This window comes from Rhopilema esculentum, chromosome 21 (assembly GCF_057945365.1).
Source record: "Rhopilema esculentum isolate cy_ngs chromosome 21, ASM5794536v1, whole genome shotgun sequence".
NCBI classification, from domain to species: Eukaryota; Metazoa; Cnidaria; class Scyphozoa; order Rhizostomeae; family Rhizostomatidae; genus Rhopilema; species Rhopilema esculentum.
Window position 1 is genome coordinate 9834640 of NC_142835.1, and position 13194 is coordinate 9847833.

General features: G+C 36.4%; 1 protein-coding gene across 1 annotated transcript; it reads left to right on the plus strand.

Annotated features, from left to right (window-relative positions):
- Positions 1 to 1934: 1934 nt before the first annotated feature.
- Positions 1935 to 12828, plus strand: LOC135684472 (protein maelstrom homolog). Its single transcript, XM_065200051.2, has 12 exons — positions 1935 to 2140; positions 2937 to 3059; positions 3700 to 3784; positions 5017 to 5181; positions 5788 to 5829; positions 6430 to 6557; positions 7237 to 7291; positions 9001 to 9160; positions 9751 to 9813; positions 10494 to 10741; positions 10902 to 11144; positions 11853 to 12828. The coding sequence occupies exons 1-12, from the start codon at positions 2012 to 2014 to the stop codon at positions 11972 to 11974; spliced, it is 1563 nt and encodes a 520-aa protein (XP_065056123.1). The 5' UTR covers positions 1935 to 2011; the 3' UTR covers positions 11975 to 12828.
- Positions 12829 to 13194: the final 366 nt, after the last annotated feature.

Genomic DNA, 13194 nt, shown 5'->3' on the forward strand with positions numbered 1-13194 from the left:
AAGTCGATCAAAACCATCGATTTCCCCCAGTGGATATTCAATTCAAGAATAAGATTTTATCATTAAAATTTGCTTCAAATAATGCGATTTCCGACGAATTTGAAGCATTAGATCATAAAAGATTTCCCCTTCGGCGGCAACCATGATGCTGCCTCAGGTAGTAACTTTATTCTACCCTAACCTTCCCCTAATCTACGGATGTCGGGGGCGTTCACTGTAAGTATGAAGAAACAGAGACAATATGGAAAGGTATGTCCCCGACCATCAGGAATGCCGTGCATCGGGGATCATCGGGATCATCGCCGACAGGTTACGATTTATTAAAACCAGGCTTTACTTCCTTATCATTGTCACACTTGTTATTTTTCCATTTTCCCATTCTATCTTAAAACTTTTAGGGGACCAAATGCACATATTGTTATACCTATGTAAGCATAGCGGTCAAATCTTTGATTGGCTGAGAGCTCTGTTCGCTGCCATGTTCTAAGCCAATCAGCACACAGGATTCTCACAACAAAACCGCCTCGCAGCTAGAATTAGGCCCATTTTCGCCATTTCAGCGTGTTTTTACCACATTGTCTACAAAAAACATTGCATGCCTCTACAAAGCCAATTTCCACTTTATATTTTGTCCAGTTCATCATCATGCGTTGCTATTTAACCTATATTGGCGCCACTGTTCGATCGCAAAAAATAATATAAAAAAACACCTCGCAAATGATCGGTAAATTTCGTGTCGAGATTCAGGTTAATTAGGTTTTTACCTCTCCCCACCCAAAACGCTATAGACATTTCACATTTAGACAAAATCAATTATATACTTACCTTAAATATAGGAATGGTTCATAATCCCGTCAAAGATGCACTCACTGTTCAGCCTTAGATTCGGCGGGGATCGCCAATTTAATTATCACAACGGTACGAAGGCTCTCATATTCACCCTCGAAATCAATAAATGTTTCTTTGTCCTCTGGAATCAAAATCTGCTTCATAAAAGTGAAAAATTTTCAGCAACAGCCCAAAGTAATTTCAATCATGATTGTCCAGACAATTGACCATTATTACTAATTTTATGTGATGAAAATGGCGAATACACTCACGCGGTAAGACTGGGATCTAATAAAATTTGAAAACGGCGGGAAAATTTCAAGGATGCATTTTCGTCAATTCGCCATTTTCGTCTTACCGCGTGAGTGTATTCGCCATTTTCATCACATAAAATTAGTAATAATGGTCAATTGTCTGGACAATCATGATTGAAATTACTTTGGGCTGTTGCTGAAAATTTTTCACTTTTATGAAGCAGATTTTGATTCCAGAGGACAAAGATACATTTATTGATTTCGAGGGTGAATATGAGAGCCTTCGTACCGTTGTGATAATTAAATTGGCGATCCCCGCCGAATCTAAGGCTGAACAGTGAGTGCATCTTTGACGGGATTATGAACCATTCCTATATTTAAGGTAAGTATATAATTGATTTTGTCTAAATGTGAAATGTCTATAGCGTTTTGGGTGGGGAGAGGTAAAAACCTAATTAACCTGAATCTCGACACGAAATTTACCGATCATTTGCGAGGTGTTTTTTTATATTATTTTTTGCGATCGAACAGTGGCGCCAATATAGGTTAAATAGCAACGCATGATGATGAACTGGACAAAATATAAAGTGGAAATTGGCTTTGTAGAGGCATGCAATGTTTTTTGTAGACAATGTGGTAAAAACACGCTGAAATGGCGAAAATGGGCCTAATTCTAGCTGCGAGGCGGTTTTGTTGTGAAAATCCTGTGTGCTGATTGGCTTAAAACATGGCAGCGAACAGAGCTCTCAGCCAATCAAAGATTTGACCGCTATGCTACCTATGTATTATTAATGTAGACTGCAGTGAAGATCTGGCCTCATTTTGGTATTCCCGCATAAACATTTTGATATGCCTCGATTGCGAAAAAACTGAAGTCAGGAAGAAGAAGCACACGCTGTCGCGCCGTCGCCATCGAAAACGTGAAGAAGATGCCTTCTAAAAACAAGCCAAATGCTTTTATAGTATACGCGCAGTCAATACGACAGCAGTTGATACGAGAAGGCCATGTGATCAACAATACGGCAGATTTGGTCTCTGCTGCAGGACCGTACTGGAAGGTAAGAAATGAAAACTTTTTTCGTCGTAATAAAAACGAAAGTTGTCATTCTCTCGCTTAGGGGTGGTTGCATTTTTATTGTATGTACGCAAATGAGATATTTCTTGCACAGAATTCCTCTATTAAAGCAAAGTATCCTGATTTGTGGAATTCGCTCTCCCATTTTGAAGTTTCCCCACATACAGGATTAAATTTGATTGGAAAGTGAGGCAATGTAATGACATTTAACATCATAATTCAGACCAAAATTAAAAACTTCTCGTATATGTTTGTGTGTGTGTGTGATTTGAGACGCGTAGTCTCGCATTTTCTAAGTGAACGTTTCGGCACAAGAAATAGTTGTTACGATGTTAAATAAATTATTACACATTGTATACCAATGTAAGTATTCCTTGTATACTGTTGGCATTTCTGTGCCTCAGTGCCTGATCATGGTAAACTTTGGTTGGCAAGCATGATCCATTCATTGTCTTACAATTGCCAAACATGACTTTGCCATGGTCTTTCTGCAGAGAGAATAATTGACAGTGTTTTGGCAATGCATGGGTTTGAAAATTGTGCAAGCATATTTCTGCAAAACTATATTTTATTGCATCGTTTTTAAAGGAATTGAATTTACAGGTTCAATGATTTAAAAAAAGAATATTTATGTTGGACAGCAAATTTTAAACCCTGTGGGATACAACTGGGGTGCCAGAAACTAAAAAGTGAAGCAAAATTTAGAATGTATTGCATTATACCATCACCTGAGGATTACATCATCACCTATTATCATTCTTGCTTTGATTGTCTTACAGGACCTTCCAGACGACGAGAAAAATTTGTACAAAAATTTAGCTAAGGAACAAGGCACTGGATCGAGAGGTAATCCTCAGAGAGAAAGATTAAATAGAAGGGATAACACTGGAGAATTGATTGAGGTATCCATCAAAGTTTTTTTCAGCACACAGTATAAATTCTAAGAAATCATGAGGAATTTTAAAAAGTAACTTTTTAAAATTCAAATTTAAAGATGTTTCCAACATACTGAAGACTGATAATGGTTTCATAAAAGTGGTTCAAATTTTGTTGATTACTATCTTCTTTAATCATTCATTAGTCAAAACAAGTACAATCCTTTTATTCATTAAGTCCAAATATTGTAAAATGTAGTGTTCATTAACTTGTGTGTGAATGATCAGGCTTTGGTCATTTAAAACCTCTGGCAGCTTAAGGGATGTGGCCTGGGACAGAAACATCTTGAAGAGCTCTTTAAGATTTTTTTCTTAAGTCAGGGGCTTGAGGCTGTTGTTCACCTGGACACCCTAAAACTGCCAGTGATCAAAACCCCGAATCATCCTCCAGAACAAAAACATTTCCTTAACTATTATAGCAAAATAAACTGTTTCTCAACTCTTTTTGGCTCAATTACCTTTACAGTAATCACTGTTGATCCTTTGATAAGAAGTTTGTAAGTTTGTGCAGTTAATTGATTTTATCTGTGTTAGAAGTCTAAAGCTCTTTGGACATTTGTTAAGCCAGTAATACAGACATAAGTGAAAGGATTTTATTGTTTTGCAGAATCGTGTAGACAAAGATGAGGTAAGACGACAGAGGGTTATAAAAGAAAGACTTGAGGTTGTCAGGCAATGGCCTCCAGGTAAAGGTAAGAAATAAAACTTCATTTTCCCTTTCCAGATTGCTGCTTGTCATAAGGTATTTTAAAACAAATAGTGGATTACAAAGAGCTTTTTTGACTATTGTAATATATGTGTTAAGACATTAAGTTAGTTTGGGGGCTCTATTGAAACATTGATTACTAGCTCCCCTGTCATTGCTGTTATGACTGAAAAGTAGATATCTGTGTGTGAGGTCATGCTGCTTGATTTGTGCATCAAATCTCGTAAACCTGAGATAGAGTTCTTCTGAAAGTAGTCAGTATTTTTAAGCAACCATTTAAGTAACGTTTCAGTTCCATTTTTCAATAATATGGTGTGCTGCTGAGTGGTATTGTTCTAGTAAACACCTACCTATTCAGGTCTTTTCGATTGACGCGGGCAATCACTCACGATCGCGTCAGTACTCGCACAAACCAAACCAAACTCGAAAGGTAAATTTCGATAAATAAATCTCATCAATTAACACATTTCTAGTCACCTTTGTGACCCAAGCAAGTGACATAGACAATACAAAGCTGGTGTATCAAAACACAGGAAATATCAGTTATCTTAATTAACCACAACTCAAGGGGAAATATTTGAACAACAGTAGCACTTGTAACATTTTCTGGGCAGTAAAGCGTTTTTAAAAAAAATTTGGAACAACATTTTGAGATCATCCAGCAATGACGTCTATATGACCTTCATGATGTATAGATAATGTTTATAAACAAAGCACATTTAAATTGAGTATTCAATCTTTCTTCGAGTGATTAAAGCTCATCGTAATAGGGCCTAATAATTTGTTTTCATTTGATATTACCTACACAAAAGTACCATAAAACAAGATCATACGGTTGTTTTAAACATTACAGAGACTTTTAGAATTGTTCATTATTATTATTATTTCTAGAGCTATTGCTCATGCAAAAGAAATCACTTGAGCACTGGGCCACGCCATTCGTGTGGGCTATTTCTCATGAGAAGGCCTGTGCTTATTCATAGTTAATGTGTCTGTCTGTCAAATGTAGTATGGTATATCAAATTGTTTCCTGGTTGTTTTCCATGTCTGTCATGAATGTTTTTTATCATGTTTTAGCTTAACCTTTCTCTTGGCATGATAGCATAATAGCAACAAAATGTACCAAACAAGGACTATCTTTTACATCATATTTTTGGCTCTTTGGCCATCATGTTGCTTATTGACCAATGATTCATTTCAATTTTTTTGTATTTACAGATGTCATCTATGAAAGATTTTATCTCATCTCCTTCACTATTATGCTGGATCTAAGGCATCTAGATATTGAAGATTTTGAAAAGATAGTTCCATGTGAAGTCAGTTTGGCTGAATATAGTCTAGATCAAGGAATTGAGAGATCAATGCATAAGTTCATCTGTCCAGGTAAATTTGACTAGCTGCTAATTCTTATGGTTATCCTGTGGCCTTGTTAAGCATAGCATACAGTGGCATCGTTACAGGGTGGACTAAGGTGGACATGTCCACCCAAGTTTTTCGAGAAGTTGATTTTCTAATTTCTCAAAATGCGTTGAAAATTCTCTACCGGGCTTACCAGATCGATTTCAATTTTCCAAGAGCCGTATCCCACTATTTCCAAGAGTCTGAAGGGCATGGTTGAGAATTATTTTGTCCACACTAGTCTTTTTGGGCTGGCAATGCCACTGATAACATTTAAGATGCACTTAAGCCAACTGAACCAAACCATACACATCTTCACACATTTGACATAAGACACATGCATTTCAGTCTTTTCTTGTGCTGAAACTCATCAAAGCAAGTTTTCAGGCAATCTACAATAAAGCTCTTGGTTTATTTAAAACCTTCAGTTTTTTCCAAACCCTATCAAAACCTTCTTTCTTCATATTTTTGGTTGAATGAAGTTTATGGTTTAAGTTTTCAGGTTAGCTCTTGATGATTTTTTATTGCTTGAAATTTGATAAATTTTTATACAATCTCTTCACTAATAGCATTTCAAATTTTCTGTTTCAGGTAATCTGCGTTTGGGTTTCAGAGCAACAGCCATGAGTAAAAGTATGTCTTGTGTTACTTGCTGCATTATTGTTTGTCCTTACAATGATAATTATTTGCATTTTAATTTTGACCCGATAACTCAGTAGAGCACTTGACGTACAAAGTCAGGGGTCATGAGTTCGAGCCTCGCTCGGGTCGGTTATTTTCCAGCACTATCTATTAGTTATCTTTAAAATCCTGTTGTCTTTACACATTTTAATTTTAATGATAGTTATATTGCTCTCATGATAATTGTCATCATCATCATGACAACCTTCATTGTCAAAATCGATATCATTGTCATGACAAATATCATCATGGTAATCTTTATCACCATTGTAATAAATCTTACCCATTACCTATCAGTCAATAAATCAATCAATCATTACATTACAGTACAATCAATCAATCAATCAATCAATCAATCAATCAATCAATCAATCAATCAATCAATCAATCAATCAATCAATCAATCAATCACAACAATCAATCACAACAATCATTCAATCAGCAAATCAATCAATGAATCAAACATCATCGTAAACATAATCATCATCTTCATCAAATATAAATCTACAGTTGGTATGGGAGTTAACCTTTTTAAATTTGTATTACCTCAAGGTGAGAATACTCACAAGATACCAGTGGAGGGACTGGCAAACGAGGACGACACATACAGTAGAATTTATGAAGAGCTGTGTTGCTTTGTGAGGATTGGCAGAAAGGTCATGCCCCCAGTTTTTTGCAAGGTGATTCATTTCTTTCCATATTATGATCAAGAAATGATTTTCTACTTAAGTAAAATTGACAGTTTGACAGCATTGAAAAACGAATTTTTCATTTTTTCATCTCTTCTATGTCTAATTATTCAGAGTAGTTATAATAGCCCAGAAACTGGTACAATATCTGAAAATCAATAAGGAGATGTCACAATAGAATTAGCAGGATGGTACAGAGGAAATATCTTTTTATTTCAGAGGACGAAAATCTATACTACTATGTAAATAGAACTTGTCACGAAAGTGTTAGAATTTTACATGTAGAAATTACCCTTCGATTAATGTAACAGCACTTTCACTCAAAAACATGTTCCACGGTTTTACAAATGATAATATCGATTTTATCTGTTTTTCATACGAATGTAAAACCCTGCGCTCTAAATCAGGGAGGGTCATAAACTTTTACAGATACGTAATAAACCCAATTGAGGAATAGGTAGGTTTGAAAACCTTTAAGCATTTCAGATAAACGTAATAATATGTCTATTGAAGAGAATGCTTGTATTAAGGGGAGGTGAATATTTCGTAAAGACCATAACCTTCTCGATTAGAAAAGTAAAATACGAGCTAAGAAAATTGTTTTAACCTCATCTGAAGTTTCGTTTTTAGAAAGCTTTACTTATATGGGATTTATTCAAATTTCTTTCAGGCAACAGAGGTGGAGCAAACCGAGCTTGCATTGAAATGGCTTGCTTATAACTCTGGTACCGTTTTAATTTCAATATTTACCATCTATAGAAGGGCCACCTTGCATTTTTGGCCCTCGAAATCTTAGGAATGATTCGATAGCTAATCGTTCAAGTTTACACGAATCGCTCGATCTTTTTAGAAAACTAATATAAAATGCCAACAGTTAAGTTTTCTTCCTGCCATTCAAGTTTTGGAGAATCTGCTGATTCGGTTCTGTCTAGTGAAATCGTGAAACCGGGCTTTCAATGTGCGTCAAATCTATTGCACCCAGTGGCGGCTCGTGACTTTCACAGTTGGGAGGGCAGACCATCAATATTGTGATAATCGATAGAAAGGTCGAGTTTGCAAATTTTTCACTGTATTCATGGTTCGATGTTGATCGTCATGGAGCGCAGAAGAAAAAGCATATATAGATGTGGTTGTTGTTTAGCGATGATGTCATTTTATGGGCAAAATTTTTCTTGCCCCGAATTCCTCCAAATAAGCCAATCACAGGCCACGTTTCGTAATGCTCGAGGTCGAAAATTAGCTTGTACGCATGTCGGCTAGGGGCAAAAAAAACTTTGCCCGTAAAATGACATCATCGCTCAAGGCACTAGCGGGCCAGAAGCGAGGCTAAGGATGAGACGGGATAGCAAGGAGCTTTTTCTAGAAGAGATACAAACTTATATAATTAACCACAGTAAGACTATCTTCAAAATTAAATATGAATATCATAGATTTCCTTTGAATCTTTTTGAGGGGGCATTGCCCCAGATGCCCATTAGCAAGAGCCGCCACTGATTGCACCTAAAAGTGGCTAGCCGGCAACTCGCTTCTTTAGGAGCAATAGTTTTCCTAACGATACGCGTCAATTTTTCAATGGACTGTTCTTGCCATTTATTTTCTTGTTTTTAATGCAGAGAGCACGTGCCACATTTCTAAGTTGCAGTCCTATTAAGGCTTACTTAGGTTATCAACATTTCATGGCAAAGAGGGAAAATTATTTACATCCAGCGTGGACGAATACACCTATTCGACTAAAGGCCTCGTTTTGAAAATTTCTCCTAACCTAATTATACGACTTTCTAAAGCTCAAATTTAGTTTCATCACCATAATTTTAGGCCGGATACAATTTTTTCATATTGTTTGTGCTTGTATTTTAGATTTTACGGAGAAATGAAGTTTGAAAACTTGTAAGGGATTTGACCGCAAAAAATCATTCAGGGGAAAACTTTACCCCCCTAGTCGCCAATCACGGTCAAATCCCTTATAAAATTTTTATCTTTTTGTCGTCATAAAATCAATACCGCGAGCAATACCATAATAAAAACTTCCAAGTATACTAAAATCATTGCTCGCAATCCGAATCTGAAGTCAAAAATTTTGTACAAAGTAATTTGAAAATTTTTTAAAAATGAGGCCGTAAGTCGAATTGGTCTATTGGATAGGCAATTGAAGCCTTAGCAGAAAATGTGGTGAGCAGCCCCATAGACGTAGAAACCAGGGGGCACAGGGGGGGATAGGGGAACAGGGGGCACTTGATCCCCAATTTTTAGAAAATTGGTAAAGTATATACCTGCAGCCTACAGAGGTGCCTCTTTTTTGGCTACATGTGCCCCCTACCTTTTAAATGCTACCTACGTCTATGAACAGCCCTCTTTCGTCCCGTAGAAGAAAAGAAGTTGCAGATAACGAATAGCTTTTTGGAAACTCAAGTTTTTTCCCTGGTTTCGTTTGTAGGGAAGCAGCCAATGCTGAAGAAGGTTTGTGAACTAGAAGGGCTGCTGATTGATTTGGGAATGCACCTCAGTGGTCAGAAACAAGACTTGAGTGAAGGAGAAAAGTCAAAAGCTACATCGCATCTCACGAAAAGCGTTTTTGATTACGAAAGAGGGACAAGGTAGTGATATCATCGATACTTTTAATTCATAAATTTTAATTTCGCAGTAATGAACCCTCGATAAAATGATGCAAAAGACCCATTTTGGACAGATTATTATATCAAGAGAAAGATAAAGCAATTTTTGCTTGGCTAGAGCAAACATTTCCATCTATTTAGGTCTGATAGGACTATGTGGCGCAAATTTTTGTGCGCATATGTATCTTTATCGAATATTCAAATTTTTCAGTTTTTCAAGCCTTTTCTAGAAAGTTTAGCAAAAGGAAAATCCTCTTAAGCACATTTTGTCCCAAAGGGAACACGTTGAATGCAGAACAATAAGCAATTGTCGCAGTGTAAAGATTTCAGTGAAGTACACATTTTGAGAAAAGACAGCTATGGTGCTAAAGTTACAAAGCTTTCAATTTAACTATGATTTGTAAACGAAATATTGGGGCACCGTTTGAATGTAATGTGCTACGTAAGATTGGTTCACTTGTTGCATACTTTATACACCGAACTCAATGAAGCTATCAAAAATATCAGATTGCCAACTTATTTTACCCGACATGCAATATGCCTTTGATTCTCGACTAATTATTTCAATTTAGATGCGCCCATCACGAAGAAGTTGATTCCAAATATTGCAGTCTGGGAATTGTGAAAAAGTGGTGGTGAGTTTTTGAGAACCTTCCATTTTTATTGGTTTATCTTACTCTACACACCGAAGCATGCCCTAACCCAAATCCTAATTTTATCCCTAACCCTAGACCTAAGCCAAACCCTAACCATAATCCTTACTCTAACCCTAACCTTAACACTAACCCTATCACTAACACTAACCCTAACACTAACCCTAACACTAACCCTAACCCTAGCCTTAACCCTAACCCTTGATATTGCCACCCTACAGACTTTTGTATAGTAGCCATTTCACGGGTATGGAAGAGTGTATTCCAAATACTTTCCGTACCTTCATAGGGATTATTCAATGTTTCATTCATAGAATATTAAAACACATCCTTGACGCATTTTGAACGAAATGATAAATCTAAAATTCTATATCATTTACGTCTTTGGACCAGGTTTTGTATTAAAGGGGTCCTTAGTTTTTTCTGCATATTGATATTTTGTTATTTATTGTAATTAAGCTTAAATCTTCATCTGAGTTGAATTTAATCTAATTTGATTATTTTGCTTTCTGTGTAAACCAGATTAATATTCATAAGTTGTGCTCTGTAGTAGTAGAGAGTATCTTTGGTGGTCTTAAAAGTGCTGCTCCACTTCTGCATATGCAGTCGCGCCAATCATCTTGTTTGTTTGTAATACGAAATACATAAATTTGCACTCGCAGCTACCTGTTGTCAGACTTTCTGCTTGACAAGGCGGGCATCGATGCAACCCCAAACCATTTGCCAGTAATGCAAGATGAAGAAAGTGCCGTTGCCAGTGTTAGAAGAGCTTTTTCAGGCGCCTCGATTTCTAGAAACTCTGAGCCAGTACGAAATCAGCATAGCCAGCAGCCACAACAACATCAACAAAGAAATCCTTATCAACAGCTGCCGCAGCAGCAACAACAAAACTCTTTTGAGATTGAAAGAAGTAAGTTAACCCCATCTAGAGAGGTTATAATATTTTCACTTTTATTTACTTGAACCTCCAGCTAATCAAACGGCTGTAGACTTATGGATATGCATAAAATTTAGACCTTATTTCTTTTCCTATGCTACAAATTCTCATTGACTTTCTTGTGTATCTGAAGGAAACGCAATCGAGGAAGCGAGAAATATTTCTGAAAACAATACGTCCAAACAGCCAATCATTGGTCGAGGGCGCGGTTTGGCGCAAGCTTTGGTCCAGCAGAGAAGGCCAGGAGAACGGCCGCAAGAGCCAAAGAAATTAGCTGTAGGTCGAGGCAGAGCAAGTGTTGTGGATATTGCACTGTCTACATCTCGCCACAGTGCCTCCAATGGTGGGAGATCTTCGCAACGCACACCTTATGAAGGTTAGTTAATAACTCAGTTTGTTTTCTCTTGTTGCTATAAATTGATGCTGGGTGCTGTTTTCTGTTTATGTGCGAACAATTTTGTCGTGAGCAGAAGTTTTTGTCTTCAATTGCATATCCTTTTTGACATTTATCAAACATTTAAATACCCAAACACTTGATATAAACCGAACTACAGAATCGATCCAAACGGCAGCGGACCTATTATAAATCAGCAATAATTCATTTACAAAGAATGAACGATTGACTCTTGAATGCTACGTTTTTTGTGCGTAGAGACATAAAGTAAATTATTTAATACCTGGAAGAGTGACATTAAATAGAAAAAAATAGAAAAACGGAGTTAAGAAAAAAATCAGAAAGATAAAATAGAAGGTAATTACAAGTGGGTATGCCGGGGAACGGATAATATTTTAAATTTTGCATCAGACTCTGGAAAGGTAATCAATATTTTGAAAAGCAGAAACTTTTTGCATTAACCATTAGCGACACATTTCGATTTTATCGAGCTGCAAGTTACAGTGAGACATTCTCGTGGCTGAGGCTTGGTGTTGGTAAATATTAATCCAAAATAATGCAATGCAAGTACCGCTGATTTTGAATCTATCAGGTATGCAGTTGTAGAAATATACCTCTTCAGTCTAACCCAATGTTGAGAGGACCGGTGTCAATTGCTTGTTTAATCTTGAATTGATATTTTTCACGCAGAGCCTTCCGCTAGGCCCAAGCCTCCAGGAATGGACGATAATAAGCAAAAATTTGCATCGTTTAAATCAGCACCTGCAGCCTCATTTGCACCACCACCTCCATCTGAATGGATGTTTAGCTGAAAATTCAAATGCAATACTTGCGTAAATCTGTTTAATCGAAATTGTTCTGTTTAATCGGGAGAACTGTTCTGTTTGTTCAAGAAATTGTCCTCTCGCTATACCTGCAGCACATGACGTGATATCGAAGCAAACTACTCTTTTAGCAGATCACTGTGCAGGAGTTATTTTGGTTACATTTTGTATTATACAAAAAGTTTGACAAAATGTTTCTGGACCTGAGCACATTGGCGATAAAAGTCACCAAAACTTAAGTCTGCATTTACTATGCTCCGTAAACCTCTTAAAATCTGCCTACGTTGAACTACTTTGCTATACAGAAGTTTCACTGTAGAGAAAAGAGCATTGATGTTAACGCGATGTCAACCATATTGACCTATAAAGCGAAAATCCTTACAAGATATATTAAGCGATACTTTGTTTTTTCTCACCGACCAACCTTTGATTTGAGTTTTCAACTGCAAGTGTTTTACAATATATGCTAGTTAAAAGAATTAAACCTTTTAAGATCCCGTTCACCTTAAGAAATGAATAGCAAATTGGTTTTCATATCTACTCCATCTATTCCGTAATCTACATGAGTCTGAAATAATAATATTTGTGTTCTATGCGCGTGTTCTTTAACTCCATGAAGAGGGAAATGCCTAACCCATGGGATAATTTCCTCTTTCCCTACGTGTCTTGCAGTTGAGATTTTGATAATCAAAATCAATTTAACATTAGCATTTTTATACTTAGGAGTTATGATTTTATGACTTTATTAGAAAACGTTTTGCTTTATTCTGTAAATAATTTATTAGCAGAAGTTTATTGTCGTTTTGTTTTGTTTACTTAAAAAGTTAATGAAGAGAAATAAATTTTGTGTTATCTTTGATTTCATATCCCTTGCAAGTTTCTAAATATACTTTGAAATCAGAGCATCAAAAACAAAGGGCAGAATGACGTTTTTTATCTTCATAGTGCCATCGATGGATGAAGATATTTTTTGATGATAAAATATCTGCTCTGTGAAAATTCAAGAAAGAAAGAATACAAAACGATAGAAACTAACAAATTTCGATGAAACGTTTATCTATCGCAGAAACAGCTGAAGTTTTTGTTCGAAGAAGCAAGCTTCAAGATTTCTTTTTGAGCATTGAGTCACTGCCGTTATCAGTAAAACGTTTTTGTTTGCTGATGGTTTGGTAAAAACTAAAGGGTAAATTTCACCATGGAAATCTTTT